The 19,569-nt window shown below is 38.5% G+C and overlaps 1 protein-coding gene and 1 long non-coding RNA gene across 6 annotated transcripts in view; one reads left to right on the plus strand and one right to left on the minus strand.

Moving 5' to 3' along the window:
- Window positions 1-19,569, minus strand: part of LOC132857204 (sodium bicarbonate cotransporter 3-like) — a 39,596-nt gene that overhangs the window by 12,914 nt on the left and 7,113 nt on the right. For 3 of the 5 annotated variants that reach the window (XM_060887212.1, XM_060887211.1, XM_060887215.1), the window contains exons 3-12: window positions 15,982-16,131; window positions 13,369-13,504; window positions 11,349-11,509; window positions 11,080-11,271; window positions 8,387-8,686; window positions 6,200-6,315; window positions 4,378-4,535; window positions 3,602-3,689; window positions 2,274-2,420; window positions 1,421-1,524 (exon numbers count right to left, since the gene is read on the minus strand). In XM_060887212.1, coding sequence (XP_060743195.1) covers window positions 1,421-1,524; window positions 2,274-2,420; window positions 3,602-3,689; window positions 4,378-4,535; window positions 6,200-6,315; window positions 8,387-8,686; window positions 11,080-11,271; window positions 11,349-11,509; window positions 13,369-13,504; window positions 15,982-16,131 — 1,552 coding nt within the window. The remainder of the gene's footprint in view (window positions 1-1,420; window positions 1,525-2,273; window positions 2,421-3,601; window positions 3,690-4,377; window positions 4,536-6,199; window positions 6,316-8,386; window positions 8,687-11,079; window positions 11,272-11,348; window positions 11,510-13,368; window positions 13,505-15,981; window positions 16,132-19,569) is intronic. The other 2 variants (XM_060887213.1, XM_060887214.1) reach the window with 2 other exon arrangements.
- Window positions 508-2,280, plus strand: LOC132857206 (uncharacterized). Its single transcript, XR_009649505.1, has 3 exons — window positions 508-764; window positions 1,438-1,536; window positions 1,643-2,280. It is a non-coding gene; the product is annotated as an uncharacterized LOC132857206 (long non-coding RNA).

Consider the following 19,569-nt stretch of genomic DNA (forward strand, 5'->3'; position numbering starts at 1 on the left):
GATTATTTGTAAGAGCCTTCTCTTAACATTATTTATGTAGTTAATGAATGCTACAACTAAATCTAACCGAATCTCAGACATCAAGAGTAAATATAAAAGTTAAAAAAAATAAATAAATAAAATTAAATTTAAAAAAGCTGCATTTTTGGAAAGACTGGATGGTTGTGATCATGTTTAATGTTATTCAATTAGGAAAATTACAAGGAGCTACAACACATACAGTCCACACACACTCTCACTCACACACACACACACACCACACACACCACACACACACACACACACACACACACAAACAAAGCTCATAAGCATTAGTGCTTACTGAAGGAAAATTGTTCATCCTCCTCCAGCAGTATTGAAACATTTGTGTGTGTGTGTGTGTGTGTGTGTCTGTGTGTGTGTGTGTGTATGTGAGTGAGTGTGTGTGTGTGTGTGTGTGTGTGTGTGTGTGTGTGTGTGTGTGTGTGTGTAATCTCGCTCTAGCAGGCCTTCAGAGTGGAAAAGCAAGACGAATCAAAATGAAAAGTCTTATCGAGAGCTGCCAGCAGTGTTCTATAATGTAGAAGATGAAAGGACGAGGCAGTGTGTGTGTGTATTCCTTCGGTTTCACTCACCACTATGCTATCTAAAGCTTTCACACAGAAAGACGTGAAGAATGTAGAGGATAAACTACTGTACCTCTTCTCCAAACGTTCTGTGATCCATTACACATGGAACAAAATATGTCTGCATTTCAGCAAAGTATGCCAGTGAACTGGTTAAAGGTAAGCAAGCTAACATGCAGTAGTGTGACACAACCTCTGAGAGGCAGCATAAATAATTATAAAAATATTGGGGTTCTCTTTAACTACCAGTTCCTTCTTGATCAACAAATCAACATGGCCACTCACACTGTAAACAGAAATTCCCTTTATTAACATTGGAGTTATTGATTCATTAGAGTTGCTAAGCTACGTGCTATTTGCTGCTGTCTACTGGTTAGCTTGACTGTTGTTTCTGTGAATGCTAGCAGAACAAAAACATCCCGAGTATTAACTACAAGCTATTCTGTTGGCTTGTGTTTGTTAGCTTGCTAGCTATACTAGTTATAGCTGTTTAAGTTAAATGATTTCCTTGTGATTTCAACTGTCATAACTATAGTGTGCTTAACAATTTTATAGTTTAATTTTAGTCAGCCTATACAACACTAATTAATGTTGGCTTGCTAGCTTGCTATCTCTCATGAAGTCTCAAGACAAAAATACGGCTTGTCAGGTAGTCTGTCAAATCTGTTTATTTGATTTGTTTATCTGCAATACGTGTTCAACATTTTTACTAGAGAAACTATCTAGTATTCTGATTAATCAGAATCGAGTCGTTTGTGTGTGTTTGTGTGTGTGTTTGTGTGTGTGTGTGTGTGCGTGTGTGTGTGTCCTCTCACCTCCCTGTTCTCTGAAGCTCTGGGCCAGGTTGGTGATCCTCCTCGTGGCTCGGCTCGGTAGAGGTCACGGTGCCGTTAGGTTGTGACGGCCTCTTCCTCTTCATCTATGCCATAAAGTCAGAGATAAACAACACACAATAATATAAATGTACATTATTATTATTATTATTATATAAACCTACTGACTGTATTTCTGTTATCTCTGTCTCTGCTTCAATCCAGTTTTATTTACACAACAGCCTGGACCGAGACCACCAGAGAATCTCCTGAGAGCAGATATAATTTGGGTGGTGGACTGTTTTTTTAACAGTGTAACAGGAAGTGCATTGAAACTTGCTAGATTTGTTTTGTGAAGCTTTGATGAGATGCAGTCTCTTATAGTATATTATCTGTGTACATGGTCTAAAATAATGTTAAACTTTTATATACAGTCCCATGACCTGGGAGTCATTGTTTATGCTAGTCATAGCTGGTAAAGTAGGCTTTGATGGTGTTAAGGAAATTAGTAAATATTTGGTAAACATTTTGAAATCTTTTCTTATCAATGCCAGCATTACACTTGACATAAGGTTGTTAGCTTCTCTTAGCTTCTTAGCACTGTGATAAAGCTCAAAAGCTAAACAAATTCTTTTTCTTAAATCATGTTTGCTTTTATTTTCAATTCTATATTTTTTTTGCATTCTGACAAACTGTGCTATTCAAGTCAAGCCTAACTAGCATGTGTAACTGCTAGGTGACTGTGCATTACATTAGCTAGATAATTTGTATCACTGCACCATGAGCTGTATTTTCTGAGTTTTAGAAATGTTATGGTTAGACAGTTCGAGATGAAGCACCCAGCATGACCTCTGACCTGTGATGGAACATTTTTGGGAGGCTCGATGCGTATCGTGGGGTCCCATTCTCCTGGAGGAAGAACAGTCACCTGGTCTAAAAACTCATCAATGCCAGAAAGGAGATCAACTCTGTCCCTGGCTTTATACGCCACATCGTGGAAGATCTTGTGACACAGAGAGAAAAATGGGCGATAACATTCACAGTCAATGTTTACTTTGATATAATCTGAACTTAGAAGTCTGGAATATAAACGTTTCTGATTATCTGAATGTCCCTAATCCTCACTCTAAATACCAAACAAAGCTTTCATGTTCCAGTTTGCTTAATGAATGTAAGGCAAACTTCAATCAGTGTCACAGTATTTACAGACATTTGGACTGATTTTCTGAGGTTACTTTCTTTTTCCCCTCCATCATCTGTAATTTACACTTATACAACATCTGGCTATGATCCGTCTCCAACCTCCTGAGGTGAAGTTTTACACACATTTTCGTCTTGGCTGCATTCATTCCTTCTGTGATATTGAGCTCTGATGACGATAATTTAGGGGCTCTTGTTGTTCTTCTTGTTCTTGTCCTTGTTCTTCTTATTCTTCTTCTATTGAGCCATTCCTCACATCCCTGCGGTTTCATGTATATTCCTAAACTCCAAGGAATGGTTCTTTTCAAGGGACACTCTTAAAAATAAAGTTTCTTAAATAGTTCTTTGTTAGAGTGTACAGTTCTATGAAGAACCTTTAATATTCACGGAACATGTCCATTGCACAAAAGGTTCTTTAGTCTATAAAAATGTTTTATCCATCTTAAAACTAAAAGTGCCAAGAAGAACCAAAAAGGTTTTTTTTTTTTCAGTAATGCAATAAAAGTACCATTTTTGGTTCCCCAAAGAACCTTTGAGTAAATGGATCTTTTTTCTTAGTGGAATAAAGAACATTATTTATTAGGTTAATTAACCTTTTAATTCTTATTTTATAATTACAATTTTTTTGTATTTTAAGTACCATAGCTATTGTAAAAATCTTACAATACCTTCAAAGAACTAATAAAATGTTCTATGGATGTTTTAGGTTCCTTGTAGAATCATTTATTAACCATTATTTTTAAATGTTATGGCACTAAGAAAAACTGAGCTCTTTTAAGAGCATAAAAGCCTCATTGAGGAACAAAAAATGGTTCACTGGGAAAACCCTTTTTTGTTTCTCCCTGTTTACTGTGCACATCTGTGTCGTTGTTGCGTTATTATTAGTACATTGATTTCATTTCAACGGGTCCTTGAGGATGATCACAGGAATCTGTGCTCCTTTAATCTACTCAGTGTAAATAAGTTCATTAGTGAATATTTTACTTCATCTGTCATCAGAGTGGCCATGGAGCGTCCAATCTCATGATACCGAGGACCTTTTCCATATGGCCCTAGTAGTAGGAACAGGAACCTGGCAAACACACACACACAAATATACACACACACAAACACCTTAATATACAAAAGGCTTATAATACAAATAATATTAAAGGATGTAACCAATGTGTTTTAAAGACATATTATAACAAAGTGCAACTCAATGCTCAATTCTCATTGGTTAGAAGGTGTAATTATTTATTTTCTACAACAGCAGCTCATATGTTGTTTCTATATTGTTTCTACGTTAACAGTTACTACAGTATATTGTTTCTGTGGTAACAGTTACAATATTGTTTCTAAAGTAAAAGTTACTATATTGTTTCTATAGTAACAGTTACAATATTGTTTCTATGGTAACAGTTACAATATTGTTGTACAGTTACTTGAATTTTTTATTCAGCATTAAATGTAAATATAAATCAACAAACCAACAAAACAAGTAGTTGCATTGTGTTATGAACAAATTGTATACGGTATTGATAAGAGCAAAACTTGAAATTTTTTTCTCAAACTGAATCAACTCTTTGTTTCCAAACATCTCATGTTATTATGTACATAGAGATAAAACTCCAAAAACTAATGGCACTAATTCTAACTTACACATTATTTGAATTAGATGATGTTTCCTCTACATAGAACCTGAGAAAGTTTTACTTGCCAAGTACAGAACACTTATCTAGAACTACAAGGAGCCTCATAAATCTCAGTTTTTATGTTACCTGGTTGGCACGGGCACTTCCGTGAGTCCCGTGAGCAGCACAGCAGGTGAGAGACGAACAAACGCTATGATCGGCTTATCCAGGAAATCCACTTCACCTACCAGCACGTTTGAGGCCTCAGCACCTGGAGGAATCTTCTTCATGAAGTTCATGTCCACCTGAGAGACAGAAATACAAGAGAGTAAGAGAGGCTGCGTCTCATTTCTTTCATCTTATTAGTATTATAAATCTTCAAATCCTGTTTTATTTTGTTTGTTTGTTTTAAACAGATTTTTTTTATTTTTTCTGTCCTTTTCAGTGCTAAGTATTTTTTTTAATTAAGAAAAATATTAAGTGTATTTTTTAAGTAATATTTGTTATATTCAGTGTTTAAAATTTGTATTTAGAACTGTGAAAAACATTTTTCACCCCTGCTTTTCAGTGTTACTTATTAAAATCTTCAAATCAGCAACAATATTGTCAGTGTTTTTTGTTTTTTTAATACAACATTGTTGTATTGTTGTAACACAATATTGTTTACTGTCTGTTTTTAATCCAATAAACTGTCACTGAGAATCATGATGAGTGTAAGATACTGAAGTATAGTATAGATACACCAAAATAATTCGTAAATATAATACAAACTTGAACAAACTTCTCCGGTATTTTCCACCCCTGACTTTCAGGAACGAGTGATGAATTGGGGAATTTCCTTATTTGGATATTTTGGACATTTTGTGGATGTGGTTTTGGTTCATGTGAAGACGTGAAGAAGTGTTTACATGGTGGTAAGTCCTGGTGACTTCACACAGTTATCTGGGACAAGAAACAGTATCCAAGAGCGAGACATAAAACACATCCTAGGCAAAAATGTGTATGTATTCAAGCGCTGATCTGTAATTTTTAATATCTTGATAAAGAACAAATGTCCCCACAAGGACAGGAATATCTGACCATTAGGACTTGTTGCTGGTCCTGTCAAGAAATTGTATTTATTTATTTATTTATTTATTTATTTAATATCTTTTATTTAAAACAATATATAGGTTAATGGTTTCTTTTTGGTTGTTGAGGTTAAGATGTAGCATAGCATTAATTAGCTACTGTACATTCAATTATTTTAATTAACGGTCTTTACAAAGGATAGTAACAACCATGTGTCCGTATGAATAGTCTGTTTCTAGGTTTAAATTAAAACTCTCTACATTACTGTGAAAACCAGACTATAAACTTTGTGAAACTTGAACATTTCTGATGTTGACGTCTTTCTTTCTCTTATTTATTATTACTACTCTTTTTAATGTTGTACAGTACGTATTTTTATAATCTCACCATTTCCCACAGAATCCTCACAGGATCAATTAAGTTTATCTATCTATCTATCTATCTATCTATCTATCTATCTATCTATCTATCTATCTATCTATCTATCTATCTATCTATCTATCTTTCTATCTATCTATCTATAAGCCATAGAAAGCCATTTTTATCAGCTGATGCTAACTACAATTACAGTGGTATTTCATTCATACAGAGTCGTTTCTTGGTTTTGTTTTTTTCCGTAACATCTGAGGGAAATATAGACATTCTTGATGCTTTTGTTTCACTTCTACCTTCACTCCACTTCTCGTCCACTCACAGAAAAGACGTAATGGCTATATGCTAGCTAGCTAAATCCTCTCAGCCACTAGCTCATTAACTAGCTTAAGCTTGTTGCTATAATACAACTTCAGTCATTTGACTGCTGAGTATATAATGATGTGTGTTTGCATTCTTGTGTGTGTGTGTGTGTGTGTGTGTGTGTGTGTGTGTGTGCGTGCGTGCGTGTGTGTGTGTGTGTTACCTTGCTAAGATCTACATTGCTGCCGTCTTTGCTGTTGCCTGACTTAGCTGATCTGTGTTCACTCAACCTGCCTGAATCCACAGAGCCAGTGATAGATGGAGATGACACCAATGTACCTGAGAGAGAGAGAGAGAGAGAGAGAGAGAGAGAGAGAGAGAGAGAGAGAGAGAGAGAGAGAGAGAGAGAGAGAGAGAATATACAATAGGCAGGTAATAAAACATACAGAAAAAAGGTGATAAACAGAATGAAGCAAGAGAACAGCAAACACACAAACACACCAGATGTGCAGCACCACATGATCCTTCTTCAGGTTGCCACATCTATTATTCTTGTTTTCAAATTTCCTATTTCTATTTCTAATTAAATATTCATGTATTAGATTAGTCACATGAATAGACTTGAAGTGGAATAGACTTGATTCTGTTGCTGTCTCAGGAGAACGCTGAACAGCCAGATGCTAAGTGTTTTCTTTTTAACTTTTTCTCAGAAGAAAATGAATTTGCTCCTGTTTTGTTGTGTCCATATAAAGTAGTTCACAGCGGTGTTTAATGACTCATATGAAAGTAGACACTAGGGACTATGTTCAAAGAAAAGTTCCAAAGAAACAGTTAGTTTATTTCCCCACACAAATCTTCAATGTAAATCTCCTCTCTGGGACGCCCCAAGTGCTTATTCCTTAGCATCTATCATTCTGTTTAACCCAACAGCCAACAGAGGGAGAATCAAATATCTCATCCTGAAAGCCAACAGAGTCCTGACTCATTTTATATCAGACTTGCAGCTAGAATATCATTCATTTGTTTATACTGATTATAAAGATTAAAAAGTTAAGATACTGCAATCTCAAGTACGGGACACAGACACAATCTGAGCTGGTCAAACTGGTAGACCAGTTAGTTTTTGAAAGCTAAGATGAATCAATATAAAAACAAGTTGATAAATCTCATTCTCATGCTCAGTTTAGTCAGAATCTAAGGGGAAAAAGTCTACAAACTGACAAACTGTCTACAAAGAATCTATAAATTGAAAACCAAAGACCGAAAACTACGTAATTTTCATCCTATCTGCGTCCCAGCATCACACAAAGCTAGCTGGACTTCTGTTCATCAGTAGATGAGAAGGTTCCGGGGCAGATATCATGACGGTATTTCACATACGAAATTCTACTCACTGTTTTTTTTTAATACTCATACTGGAAGTGTGCAATGTGATGTATGTGAGTGAGCGGTTGGCATTCCTTACTCAGCAATGTGTTTCTAGAGCCAGATTATCACGTGGCAGAGATGCCAACATGCCATTATTCAGAGATTAACTAAAGAATGTAGACTAATTCAAACAAACACACACATGCACACTCACCACACCCTCACCGTCCCTAACAAACACAGTTTTGCTGCTAAACACATATACAATACATGTAATTATCTTATATTTTTTCTATTTAGAGTTTTAGAAAGTGCTTCTAATGTAGAATAGTGGACAAACCCGAGCACAGAGCTCGATGACCACAGAGGTGATGGGTTTGTCTTAAACACTCCTGGGAGCACAGGCACTGAGAAAAGCAGAGCAGGGCATAAATAAAGGATATCAGTGGGAAACTGTCAGAGTAGGCTTTAAATAATGTTGATGGGAAAGTTTACTGTGGAACCAAACAAACACAAAAAGGCATGTGAGCACACACACACACACACACACACACACACACACAGGGTATAGAATGGGTCTTATTTTCCCAGTTTGTTTGAGCTGAACTTATTTTGGATTTCAGTGACCATGTGTATGGAGCCATTCATCAATACAAAGGTTAAGGACAATGGTAAAGTGCCATGGATGGATGAATGGATGGATGGATGGATGGATGGATGGATGGATGGAGGAATGGATGGATGGATGAATGGATGGGTGGATGGAGGAATGGATGGATGGATGGATGGATGGATGGATGGATGGATGGATGGATGGATGAATGAATGGATAGATGGATGGATGGATGGATGGATGGATGGATGTAGAAAGTTGAGCATGCACAGATTTAATAATATTTCATATGGACATAGAGATGAGTTGGTGTTGGAGTCCTACATGCTCAAATAGGAGAAATAGAAAAGTGAGAGTGATATAAAGATGACTGATAAAAAGATGCAGGGATAAGTAACTGTATGTCTACCGTCTCATGCCTTCACTCACACAAATACTTGTCTTCAGCAGATTTGACATCCAAAATGTCTTCCTCTGACTCTTCGTCTTCTTCTGGTGGAGACACCACAACTTCTGGGATTTCCAGATGGACCTGTGGGGCTCTGTCAGTCGAGTCAAAGTGTCGAGAAGATGGCGGGGTGCTCAGTGGGGTGGGGACGGGGTTGTGTGCTGTGCCAGGGAGGAGATGGTTCAGCAGCATGGAGACTCTCGATTCGCTCCTCTGGGACAGGTTGGAAATGGAGCCACCCAGTTTCAGAAGAGAGTTACGGGATGCGGACAAACCATCACCTAGCGAGAGAAGAGAGGATGAAGAGGAAATAGGGGTATGGTTTAAAGGAAAAGAGGCATTCTGGGAAGTCATAAGGGATGCAGAGGCATGCAATACAGCAATGAGGACATGTTCAAGTGCTTTCTTTTGGGGATGGAAATTATGCCATGCTGGGAAAGGGACACAAAGATGCCGCCAAAAATTCCCGTCAAAGGATTTACATGCCGATCACACAATGCATCATGGGTAAAATTCAGAAATCAAAGTCAGAAGACGAATGCAAAAATCGGCATTAATGTTAGTGTTTAAAAATCACCCCGTGCCTATTACTGAGATTAGTCAAAACTGAAGCACAACATGCAATCATAATAGGAAGTTGCTGAAGTCCACATTTCAGAGTCAAGTCCTTGCTCCAAGACATTTAAGTGCAAGCAAAGAGCAGATACAAGCATGGAGCAGCCCTATCCGCACCAAACACCACCAAGTACTCACTGTTTTAAAGCCTGAGTGATACTGCTATTATACTGTGAATAATCACACGCCAGCCCAGTTTATCCTTGCTAATGGTCTCGCAAAAAAAATAAAAAATAAAGCTTTGGTAAAAAATATGAATTAAACAATGTTGTAGTGGACTGCAACACACTGAGTATTTACAAAAGATATTATTGTTCAATTCTTTACAAAGCCTGGTGATCAAATGATATGACTCCTTTGTATCTCGCTGTAATGCTACTGTCACAAATACAACCAATTTTATAACCGCAAGTCTCTGCGAAGTCGTCAGTCATTTGAAAATAGACTATATTGCCAAAAGTTTGTTAACATCCTCTTGGTTTATTGCCTCTTTTGCTCTTATAATACTAATGTAGGAAGGCTTTAAACTAGATTTTGGAGTGTGGCTGTGGGGATCTGTGATCATTCAGCCTCAAGAGTGTTAATGAGGTTAGGCACTGATGTCAGGTGAGGAAGTCTGGGGTTCTGTCTGCATTCTAGTACATCTCAAAAAGGTTCAGTGGGGTTGAGGTCAAGGCTCTGTGCAGGACACTCAAGTTCTTCCATTCCAACCTTGGCAAACCAAGTCCACAAACTTTTGGCCATATAGCGTACAACCGAATTTAGCAGTGTACATCTGTTCATCATCATATCATACGAGATGGAGGAGAAGCAGTGTGCGCTCCTTGTGAAGGATGACGTGCGCTTTACTGGCGCGACCCCCATTGATAGTTGCTGCACATAACGTGTCGCTCCGTATTTGCATAAACGTCTTGCATAAAGCTTTTCACATCTAGTCAGCAACAAGTCACCAGCTCTCACTGAAAAATAAATGTTCTCTGGTCCTTTTGTCGCTGTAAGATGGTGTAAGTGTAAAAGTAGCATAACAGGCAGCTAAGTGGACCGCAATATGTAATGACGAGTGACAGATTAAAAGAAAAGTCAACATAACGTGTCTTCTTGATATTGGTTCTACAAGGCTCTGGATCTTTACTGGGTTGATGAACAATGTTCTTCCCAAAGACTTTACCTCAGTTGTTTTTAGATCAGGGTGTGGAAAGCAGCGACTAAAACATATCTCGTCATTTACTTCTTCGCAGTTTAATCATCAAAACACTCGATGACCTCTCGGACCCTTGCGATGTGGGCGGGGTCATCTTAAAAGAGACCACGCCTATCACAATATATACGTGTTTTGTAATTGGATAAAAGTGAACAGTCAGAAGAACTTCCGATTGATTTGCAGTGATGTTTTCTTTTAAGGGAACAAGTTGAGCTAAATAAATAAATGAATAAATAAAACGAATGAACAAAAAAAATGAACAAATAAAAAATGTCACGACAAAACACAGCGACTGAGTTTTCCTTAAATTTGTCATCACTCTATATATTGTGATACATTGGTATAAATGGTTATGTATTTATTGTCAGTACAGCATAGATCTATAATTTTGAGACATTTCTATGCTTTAGTAATAGATCCTAACAGCCTCCAGGATTTTGCAGTTTTTGTTGTTGTTGATTGACAGCCAAATGCTCGATTTTGCAGTAGCTTATGAATCTTGCAGTTTCTTCTGATTTGTTTTTTGCGGAAAACTATTTGAATTGGTGAAATTGCATCCACAGGATACCAGTGAAGACACGAATGACTTTGTATGATACAGTAGAAGAGAACTTTGACTGAATGTGTGTGAATCTCCATATCTGCAGAAAATCTGTGGTCATTTTGAACTCTGCACTTTAAATTTTGCTGTGTTTGCTTTTGGGCCTGTTATTGTGAAATGATCGTAAAATCCTGGAAGGACTGTCCGGAGCTACCCGTTGCAAATGAAGTTGTAAATGTTCTCTGACTGAACACAACACAGATAATGGAGCGATAGTCGGTGTGTAGTCTGCGGACGGGTGCGGAGAAAGCCCTCACCGCTGCGTTCCAGTAACAGCGGCTCGGAGTGTTTCTTGCCTATATCTGCGAGCGAGCGCACGGCCAGCGGGAAGCGGTTACTTAGCTTCCTCTCGCTCTGGTGGTGATGCCGTTTCAGCACGGCCTCTCGCACCTTCTGCCTTAATGACTCATCCAGTTGCCCCGAAGCCACCATGCTGTCTATCACCATGTCTGAAAACAGGAAGAATGGCATTTAAGAGAGGTTTCTTACAATGAGAAAACCAAAGCGCACACACACACACACGCACCCGCAATGTCCTCGATGGAGTCGGCCTTCATGTCGAGCAGCACGGTGCCATTGAGGATGCAGCTGCGCAGCTCGAACAGACTGTGCAGAGACAGTGTGGCTACATAAGGTTTACTCCACCTTTCACCTCCATCCTCAACATCCTCCTCAAACTTCAGCCATCTACAGAGCACACACACACACACACACACACACACACACACAGATAAATGAAATTCATAATTGTCTCTGAATATTAAAAAAAATCACAACCAAGCCATCCAAAAAATGATTTTATATTAATAAAGATATTGTCATAAATAAATATATTTTGGATCGTTTCACTACCACACAGCATAATGTATTCATATCTGCTCATGTAGGAAATGATCCAATCAGCCAGATTTGGTGCAGAAAAAAAAAAAAAAAAAGTGAGCAGATAGAAATGCCCCATTGATGAGAAAGGTGAGAGGAAGATGACAGTTATACAGTAGTAAAGGAAATAGCTACTCTTTATAAACGTGGTGAGCAGAAAAGCATCTCAAACACGTCAGACCTTGAGGCAGATCGTTTACAACAGCAGATCACATCAGGTTCCACCTCCTGGACACAGAAATCTGAGGCTGCTAAAAATATGGTCGGCTGAAGAGTGGAAATGTTTTTTCCAGTCTTCAGAGCAACATGTCCAAAGACTGTCTACGGTATCAAACAGACAAACCTGCTGTGTTCAAGTGCTGCTTTTCCTTTTAAGGGTAATTTTTTCAGCCTTTGTTCAAATTGTGAGAGAGTGTGTGTGTGAGACAGACTAAATGATGATAAAAGCATAAAAGCTTCTTTTAGCCATCCCATTAAGATGCAGGTTATTTACACACACACATTCACACACACACACACACACACACATTAATTCAGTCTCTCAGTTCAGTCATCGTTGTTATGAAAGCTTTGAGACAGAAAGTCGTACAGTCTTTCTGGGCTCACGTGCTTGTTCTCATTTAGTATAGAGAGAAATAAAAGAAAAATATAAAAATAAAAGAAATAAAAGAAAGAAAATAATCTAATTTAGTACAGAGCATGGAGCCATTTATGGATAATGTAGTGTTCTAATAAATTTTGTTCAGCAATATGTGGCTGATACTATAAATAAAAAATAAAATCATGCAAGGGAAAGAATCTAATAAAATGAGAAAAAAAAAATAAAAAAATGCAAAAAAAATTTTAAAAAATCAAAACGTACTATTCAAATTCTTATAAATACCATATAATATATTTAAGATTCTCAAATATATCCAAAATACAAAAATCTGAAATTCTGTAAAATTTTAAAATCTAATCAAGGTAATAATAATCGAATCAACAAATTTTTACTATAAAATGTTTAGCAATATATTTAATGTTGCTTCATTGCTGTGTATCTTCACAATGACTTACTGTCTGTTATTCATGTAAACTCTTTTCCTCTGACTATTACAAAGCTCCTTGATGAGAATTTCCCAATTCCCCAATCCCAACAATTACACACGTTTTAACTCTTTTTCCCATAAGCCAAAATGTAGAATTTGCTCCTGTTTTGCTGTGTTCGTGTTCAGTACTGAACGTCTTTGTCCTATTTCACTCCAAAGTGGTGGTTAATATGAAGCTCGTAAGAGAGTAGACACTCAGAGCTTAAAGACTTTGTAAAGTTTCAATAGTATTTCTGTTTTTATTTAGTCTGCAAGTCGCAATATATTCATAGAAAAGTTCCAAAAAACCCAAAAATGATTAGTTTACTATCATACAAATGTTTTCAAAGTAAATATTGATTTTAAACCCATTTCTGCTCTCTGAGTTGCCTCAAGTTCATCTTCATAAGCAGCTCAAATTTGGAGCTGTTTTCTTCAACCACTGTGTTTGTTTACACTAAACTGTTCTGAACGCAGCGTACTGAGGAAAAGGGTTAATCTGCACCTTTGTGGAGGATCTGTACAGGTTGTTGCTATAGAAACAATTAGCTTTTAATCCCTACTGCTGGTATAGAAAATGAATTAACACCTTACACACACCTGGCAGTCTCTCTCCACTCGGTGTTGCCATGTCGAATGGAGAGTTCATCCAGCTCAGTGAAGAGCTCATGAGGAATGTGCTCCACGTCACCGTCCTCAGTACCCAGAATACACTGCACACGCTGAGATGGGGTGTCTAACGGGGGAAAGCAAAAAAGGAGATGAGTGTATATATATATATGTGTGTGTGTGTGTGTGTGTGTGTGTGTGTGTGTGAGATCCAGGCTTTAGGTGTCCCATTAACAATCAGTCTGACATGTCACACTCGAGCTGATCCTGTGACTTTTTCTGTATACATATATATCAGTGACATGTCTGACATATATATATGTGTGTGTGTGTGTGTGTGTGTGTGTGTGTGTGTGTGTGTGTGTGTGTGTGTGTGTGTGTGTGTGTGTGTGACAGGATCAGCTTGAGTGTGAAAGACAAAGAAGAAAGTGGTTTCAAATTGTGTTTGTTTTTTCCAAAAGAAGCTGGAAACCAATTATTTTTAAACTAACAGCATTAACATACCATATAATATCACCAGTGTAAATATGTAACGTGTTTTGTTTGTGTAACTGATAATAATTATTATCCGAATACAGCAACTGATTTGATTGGTAAATGGATATTTTTTTATAAGAGCAGCTCGGGCAGTAGTTCAAGCTGGAACCGAACCACAAGCTTAATGATGTACTCAAGGAGTCATATGGAGGACCTCACATGATCAAGTCTAATAATACGAACCAAAACAAAATGAACAAAAGGTTTCACTGAAAAAAAGGCACAAAATCATAATAAATTGTTTCAATGTGTAAAAAAAAATAAATAAATTAATTAAAAAAAATCTGTTATTTTCTTCATTTTAGTGTGATTTTACAAAACTTTAGCCTAAACCTGAACATTGAACCTGAACACTGAAAGCTTGTAGGCTTAAATTGTTCGGTTCCTCCTAAGGTTTCTTTAGAGGAACCGGACCTTTCTCAAGGGTTTTTTTTTTTTTGGCTTTTTGTTTATAATAATATATAAATTAGCACCATATTATTAACTGTTTTTATTAACAGCTACACCACACAGTGGTTTAAACCAATAAATAGACAAATAATTCAGGAATAAAATGAGGGAAGACTTGTGTAGTAGGTAGGTGTAGGATGTGGTAGGTAGCTCAGTGGTTATGGTGATTGATTACAGGTCAGAAGGTTGTGAGTTCAAACCCTGGGTGTACCAAGCTGGCACCTCTGAGCCACTGAGCAAGGCCCATCAATTGCTCAGTTGTATAAAAGATGAAATTTAAGTCACTCTAGATTAGAGCATCTGCTAAATGCTGGAAATGTAAACCAGCAATCACAGGACAGGTGCAGAGGACATGGCAACGTAAACCAATAACGTTTTGGAAGTGAGAGATAAAAAGATTTTTGACATTTGTCTCAGGGGGTCACTTCTGGTTTGCTCATTAGGGTTCGATTTTAATTAGTATTTTTTATTAATATTCTGTATTTTTACATTTATGCAAAGCTGCTTTGTGACGTGTTGTACGAATAAAATTGAATTGGATGAAATTCCTGTCCAGAATTCTTCACTTCCTGCGTCCGTGCTTGGGTACAGACAGACAACTACAGGACGGAAATCTGTACAGAAAGCATTTTTTTCCTCCAAGTCTGCAACAAAAGATACTACAGCAGTCTACAGCATCATATCAAAGAACACCTTCATCCATCCTTCATTTTAACGTTAGTACTGACGTTTTCTTGTAAATTGTTTACAGCTTGGTAGAACAGATTGGTTTAAATGGCTGGAGCAGGAATGTGAATTGTTTTTAATCCCTCATGGTCCAATTCTGGTACGTAAACTACTCACGTATTGACTGTACTACTACAGGTACTGATTTATCAGACACTTTGATCCAAATATTTTAAACAAATGATGCACCGGTTCTTGTTTTCTCATGCTTTTCTACTATACAGACTGGGCTCAGGTTTTAAAATTGCAGTTACTCTGCGATCTATTCTGAGAATTATGATTAGATTATGATTAGAAAATGCAAAGAATGCAGCATGTTTAAAAAAGAGACGAAAGAAAGAAAGAAAGAAAGAAAGAAAGAAAGAAAGAAAGAAAGAAAGAAAAGTACACCACAGATGACACTCCACAGTGAAATCATTTGTAGACTTTCAAGATAATCTTACACATTATTCATTCATTCATTCATCTTCTACCGCTTATCCGAACTACCTCGGGTCACGGGCGTCATCAGGCATCAAGGCAGGATACACCCCGGACGGAGTGCCAACGGAGGGCACACACACACACACTCATTCACTCACGCAATCACACACTAGGGACTTTTTTTTCCAGAGATGCCAATCAACCTACCATGCATGTCTTTGGACCGAGGGAGGAAACCGGAGTACCCGGAGGAAACCCCTGAGGCACGGGGAGAACATGCAAACTCCACACACACAAGGTGGAGGCGGGAATCGAACCCCGACCCTGGAGGTGTGAGGCGAACGTGCTAACCGCTAAGCCACCGTGCCCCCCCATCTTACACATTAATGAGCTGAAAATAAGAGACTTGTAAGATCAAAGGTTGGTTAATGGCGAGGAAATGAGTGCATGCCCTTAGACGAGGTTTACCTTGTGTGAGAGATTCTCTCTCCCCTGCTTCCTGGTCCGATTCTCTATCTCTGGTTCTCCTGCGGTGGTGTCTGTGTCCTCGGTGTCTACGCCTGTGTCTGTTCTCCTTCCCAAGAGGGACATGAACCCCCACATATACAGCCCTGTGACCTTGGAAAGAGGTAGACAAAATTCAAAGAAATAAGCAGCGATTTTGGTAGATGGTATTTTCTGATACTCAGAATCCATACAAATATTTTCTTCATTATGTATCCTGGTTAGGGTTGCAGTACATAGATTATAGAAAACACAATGGATTGGATTTGAGTCCATCACAAGGCTCCGGTGGACAATTCAATTCATTTTTTTTGTATAGTGCTTTTAATAATGGACATTGTCTCGAAGCAGCTTTACAGAATTTATATATATATATATTAATTTGCATTTATCCATATTTATCCCTAATGAACGAACAGGCCTGAGGTGACGGTGCCAAGGAAAAACTCCCGAAGAACTCATAAATTAGCTCATCATCTGAGTTCTAGATTCAATACCAACTCCTCCGTGCCGAAGCCTTTAAAAGAACAATGATGGAGATATACAGGACAACAACCTCTAAGTCCTCATGGGTTCGACAACATCTCTTTGAATGACTGATATCTTCATGAAGCGGAATCCAACAGGAGCCGGTACATCTCTAGATCCCTCGGGATGGGCACAGTGTTGATGCTTCTTCTCTCTGAAGGTCGGAAATCTTTATAAAGCGGAACATAAGTCAAGCTTGCACAATCTATATACTGTATGCCCATAGATGGGCTGAAAAAGCTTGCAGCTCTTAAATGTACCCTCAAAACACCTGCATTTATTGTGCCGCGCTTTCTGAACTGACAAGAGGCATGATTGAAAGGGAAAACCTTTGCAGGCAAAACCTCTTTATTCCGTTTGTTTGGATGTTGGTGGTCCACATAATGCTTTCTCCACTGAATCTGGGACACATTGCAGACTGCAGACTCTCCTCTCAGGAGATATTTCAGCAAAGCTGTCAGAATACAAGGAAAACTTCACACCTAAAGAATTCTAAGTTAAAATACACTGACCTCAACATAACAACTACACTAAAGTTCTTATACATAAAATATAACGTCATATTCCAGGGACATATTCCAGGACTGTTTGAGCACATCCTGACCTAAATCAGAACCAGCTGGGCTAAAGGTATATATATATACATATATGTATATATATATATATATACATATATATACATATATGTATATATATATATATATACATATATATATACATATATGTATATATATATATATATACATATATATGTATATACACTCATAAATCTCATTTCACACTGTGGTGTAAAGGAGAAAGTAAATCCCTAGTAAATCCCATTAGATTTACACTTCTTTATACAGAAAGAACATACAGGTCCTGCTATGTACCCACGGCTACCTTTCATGCTTTGTGACTGTGTTATGATGCTCTGTGGACGAGCTTAGCATAGCAATGACAGATTGGGTGACTGTTTCGGCAATCACTGATGAGGCAAGAGACTTTTGATTTTACACAGAATGGTGCAGAAATAAACATCTGGTGAACAGCCATTCTTGATGGAAAATGCCACATGAAGTGAGAGGACAGAGGAGAATAGCCAGAATTCATGAAACTGGCAGGATACAGAAAGTAGAAAAATTACTCTATGAAAAAGTGATGAGCAAAAAAAGCATCTCATAAATAAATAAATAAATAAATAAATAAATAAAACAGGAATTTGAGGCTACCGTGGGTACAGGGTCACAAAAATCTTCTGCTGCTTTCAGCTTTTCCCTTTAGGGGTCACCACAGCGAATCATCTGTTTCCACCTAACACTATACTCGGCATTGTCTACTCTTGCAACGTTTACCTTCATGTCCCCATTTAACACATCCATATATCTCCTCTTTTGCCTTCCTCTTGCCCTCTTACCTGTCAGCTCCATCTCCAACATCCTTCTACCAATATAACCATCTCCCTCCTCTGTACATGTCCAAACTATCACAATCTAATCTCTCTGTCCTTGTCCCCAAAACAGCCAACCTGAGCTGTCCATCTTTGCCTCATGTCTTTTCTTCACTGTTACAGTCTTTAACCCATACAGCACAGCTGACTTCACTACCGTCTTATACATCTTTCCTCTGATTCTCACAGGGTCTCCAAACTAGTTTGGAAAAAAGAGTGAGCCAGTGAATTAGTAAAGCTTCTACGTTTTCTCACATGTAAGTTAAGTTCATGGCTCAAAGCAGAGTTTCCATTCATTTTCTACCGCTTATCTGAACTACCTCGGGTCACGGGGAGCCTGTGCCTATCTCAGGCGTCATCGGGCATCAAGGCAGGATACACCCTGGACGGAGTGCCAACCCATCGCAGGGCACACACACACACTCTCATTCACTCACGCAATCACACAGTACGGACAATTTTTCCAGAGATGCCAATCTGGACCGGGGGAGGAAACCGGAGTACCCGGAGGAAACCCCCGAGGCACGGGGAGAACATGCAAACTCCACACACACAAGGTGGAGGCGGGAATCGAACCCCGACCCTGGAGGTGTGAGGCGAACGTGCTAACCACTAAGCCACCGTGCCCCCCAAAGCAGAGTTGAACTTTTTTAATACAGTGAGCACGAGAGACTTAATACCTGTGTGCTAAAGTGTCTCTCGCCTTTTTATCACTCTCACACAGAAATGACAAACACAGTGACCTCGTGGTTCAGATGAATGTGTTAGTATCTTCTTCAAACTCAAACACAATCAGAAAAAGCATATTGTGGAAACAGGATAGAAGCAGGAGCTTGTGGGTTAAAAACAACAGTGAATTTAAGGATGGGAGAAGATGGGAGGAGAAGGTTGTGGATCCTCAGAACCAGAGTGAAAACTTGTTTGTCTCAGAAGAGGAGTTGGACATTGTGGGGTCAGGATGAGGGCAGGAGATTTTTGGTGTCAGAGGGGAAGCAGAGCCTCGTTGGTGTCATGGTGGGAGCAGATGATTGTGGCTGTCACAATGGGAGCAAGAACGCCTGGGTCTCAGAATGGGAGAAAAAGCTTCTGGGTCTGGAATCATCACTTGTATTTGTAAGTCCACTAGGACTATTTACATATTTCAACGCTGCCAAAAGACCAATTTGTGGCTAAATGTCTATTCAACTCTACACCAATGCTTCAAACTCTTCAGCGATACAATCAGTGGCTCTTGAATCTGCTTTTCTATTCATTTCTTTGTTCATTCTGACCACACAGTGGGGTCTGGCTGAGAGTGAGCTTGTGTTTATGCTCGGTGATGAATTCACAGCACGTGATGCATTCATTTCCCTGGACCTGACAGCAAATTATGTCATGTCACATATTTCATTATCATATACTTGTGGGACTATATTTCCACTGAGCAAATTTTGTCATCATAAATTACTCTCACTCACTCACTCACTCATTTTCTACCGCTTATCCGAACTACCGGTCACGGGGAGCCTGTGTCTATCTCAGGCGTCATCGGGCATCAAGGCAGGATACACCCTGGACGGAGTGCCAACCCATCGCAGGGCACACACACTCTCATT

This window comes from Tachysurus vachellii, chromosome 14 (genome assembly GCF_030014155.1).
Source record: "Tachysurus vachellii isolate PV-2020 chromosome 14, HZAU_Pvac_v1, whole genome shotgun sequence".
NCBI lineage: Eukaryota > Metazoa > Chordata > Actinopteri > Siluriformes > Bagridae > Tachysurus > Tachysurus vachellii.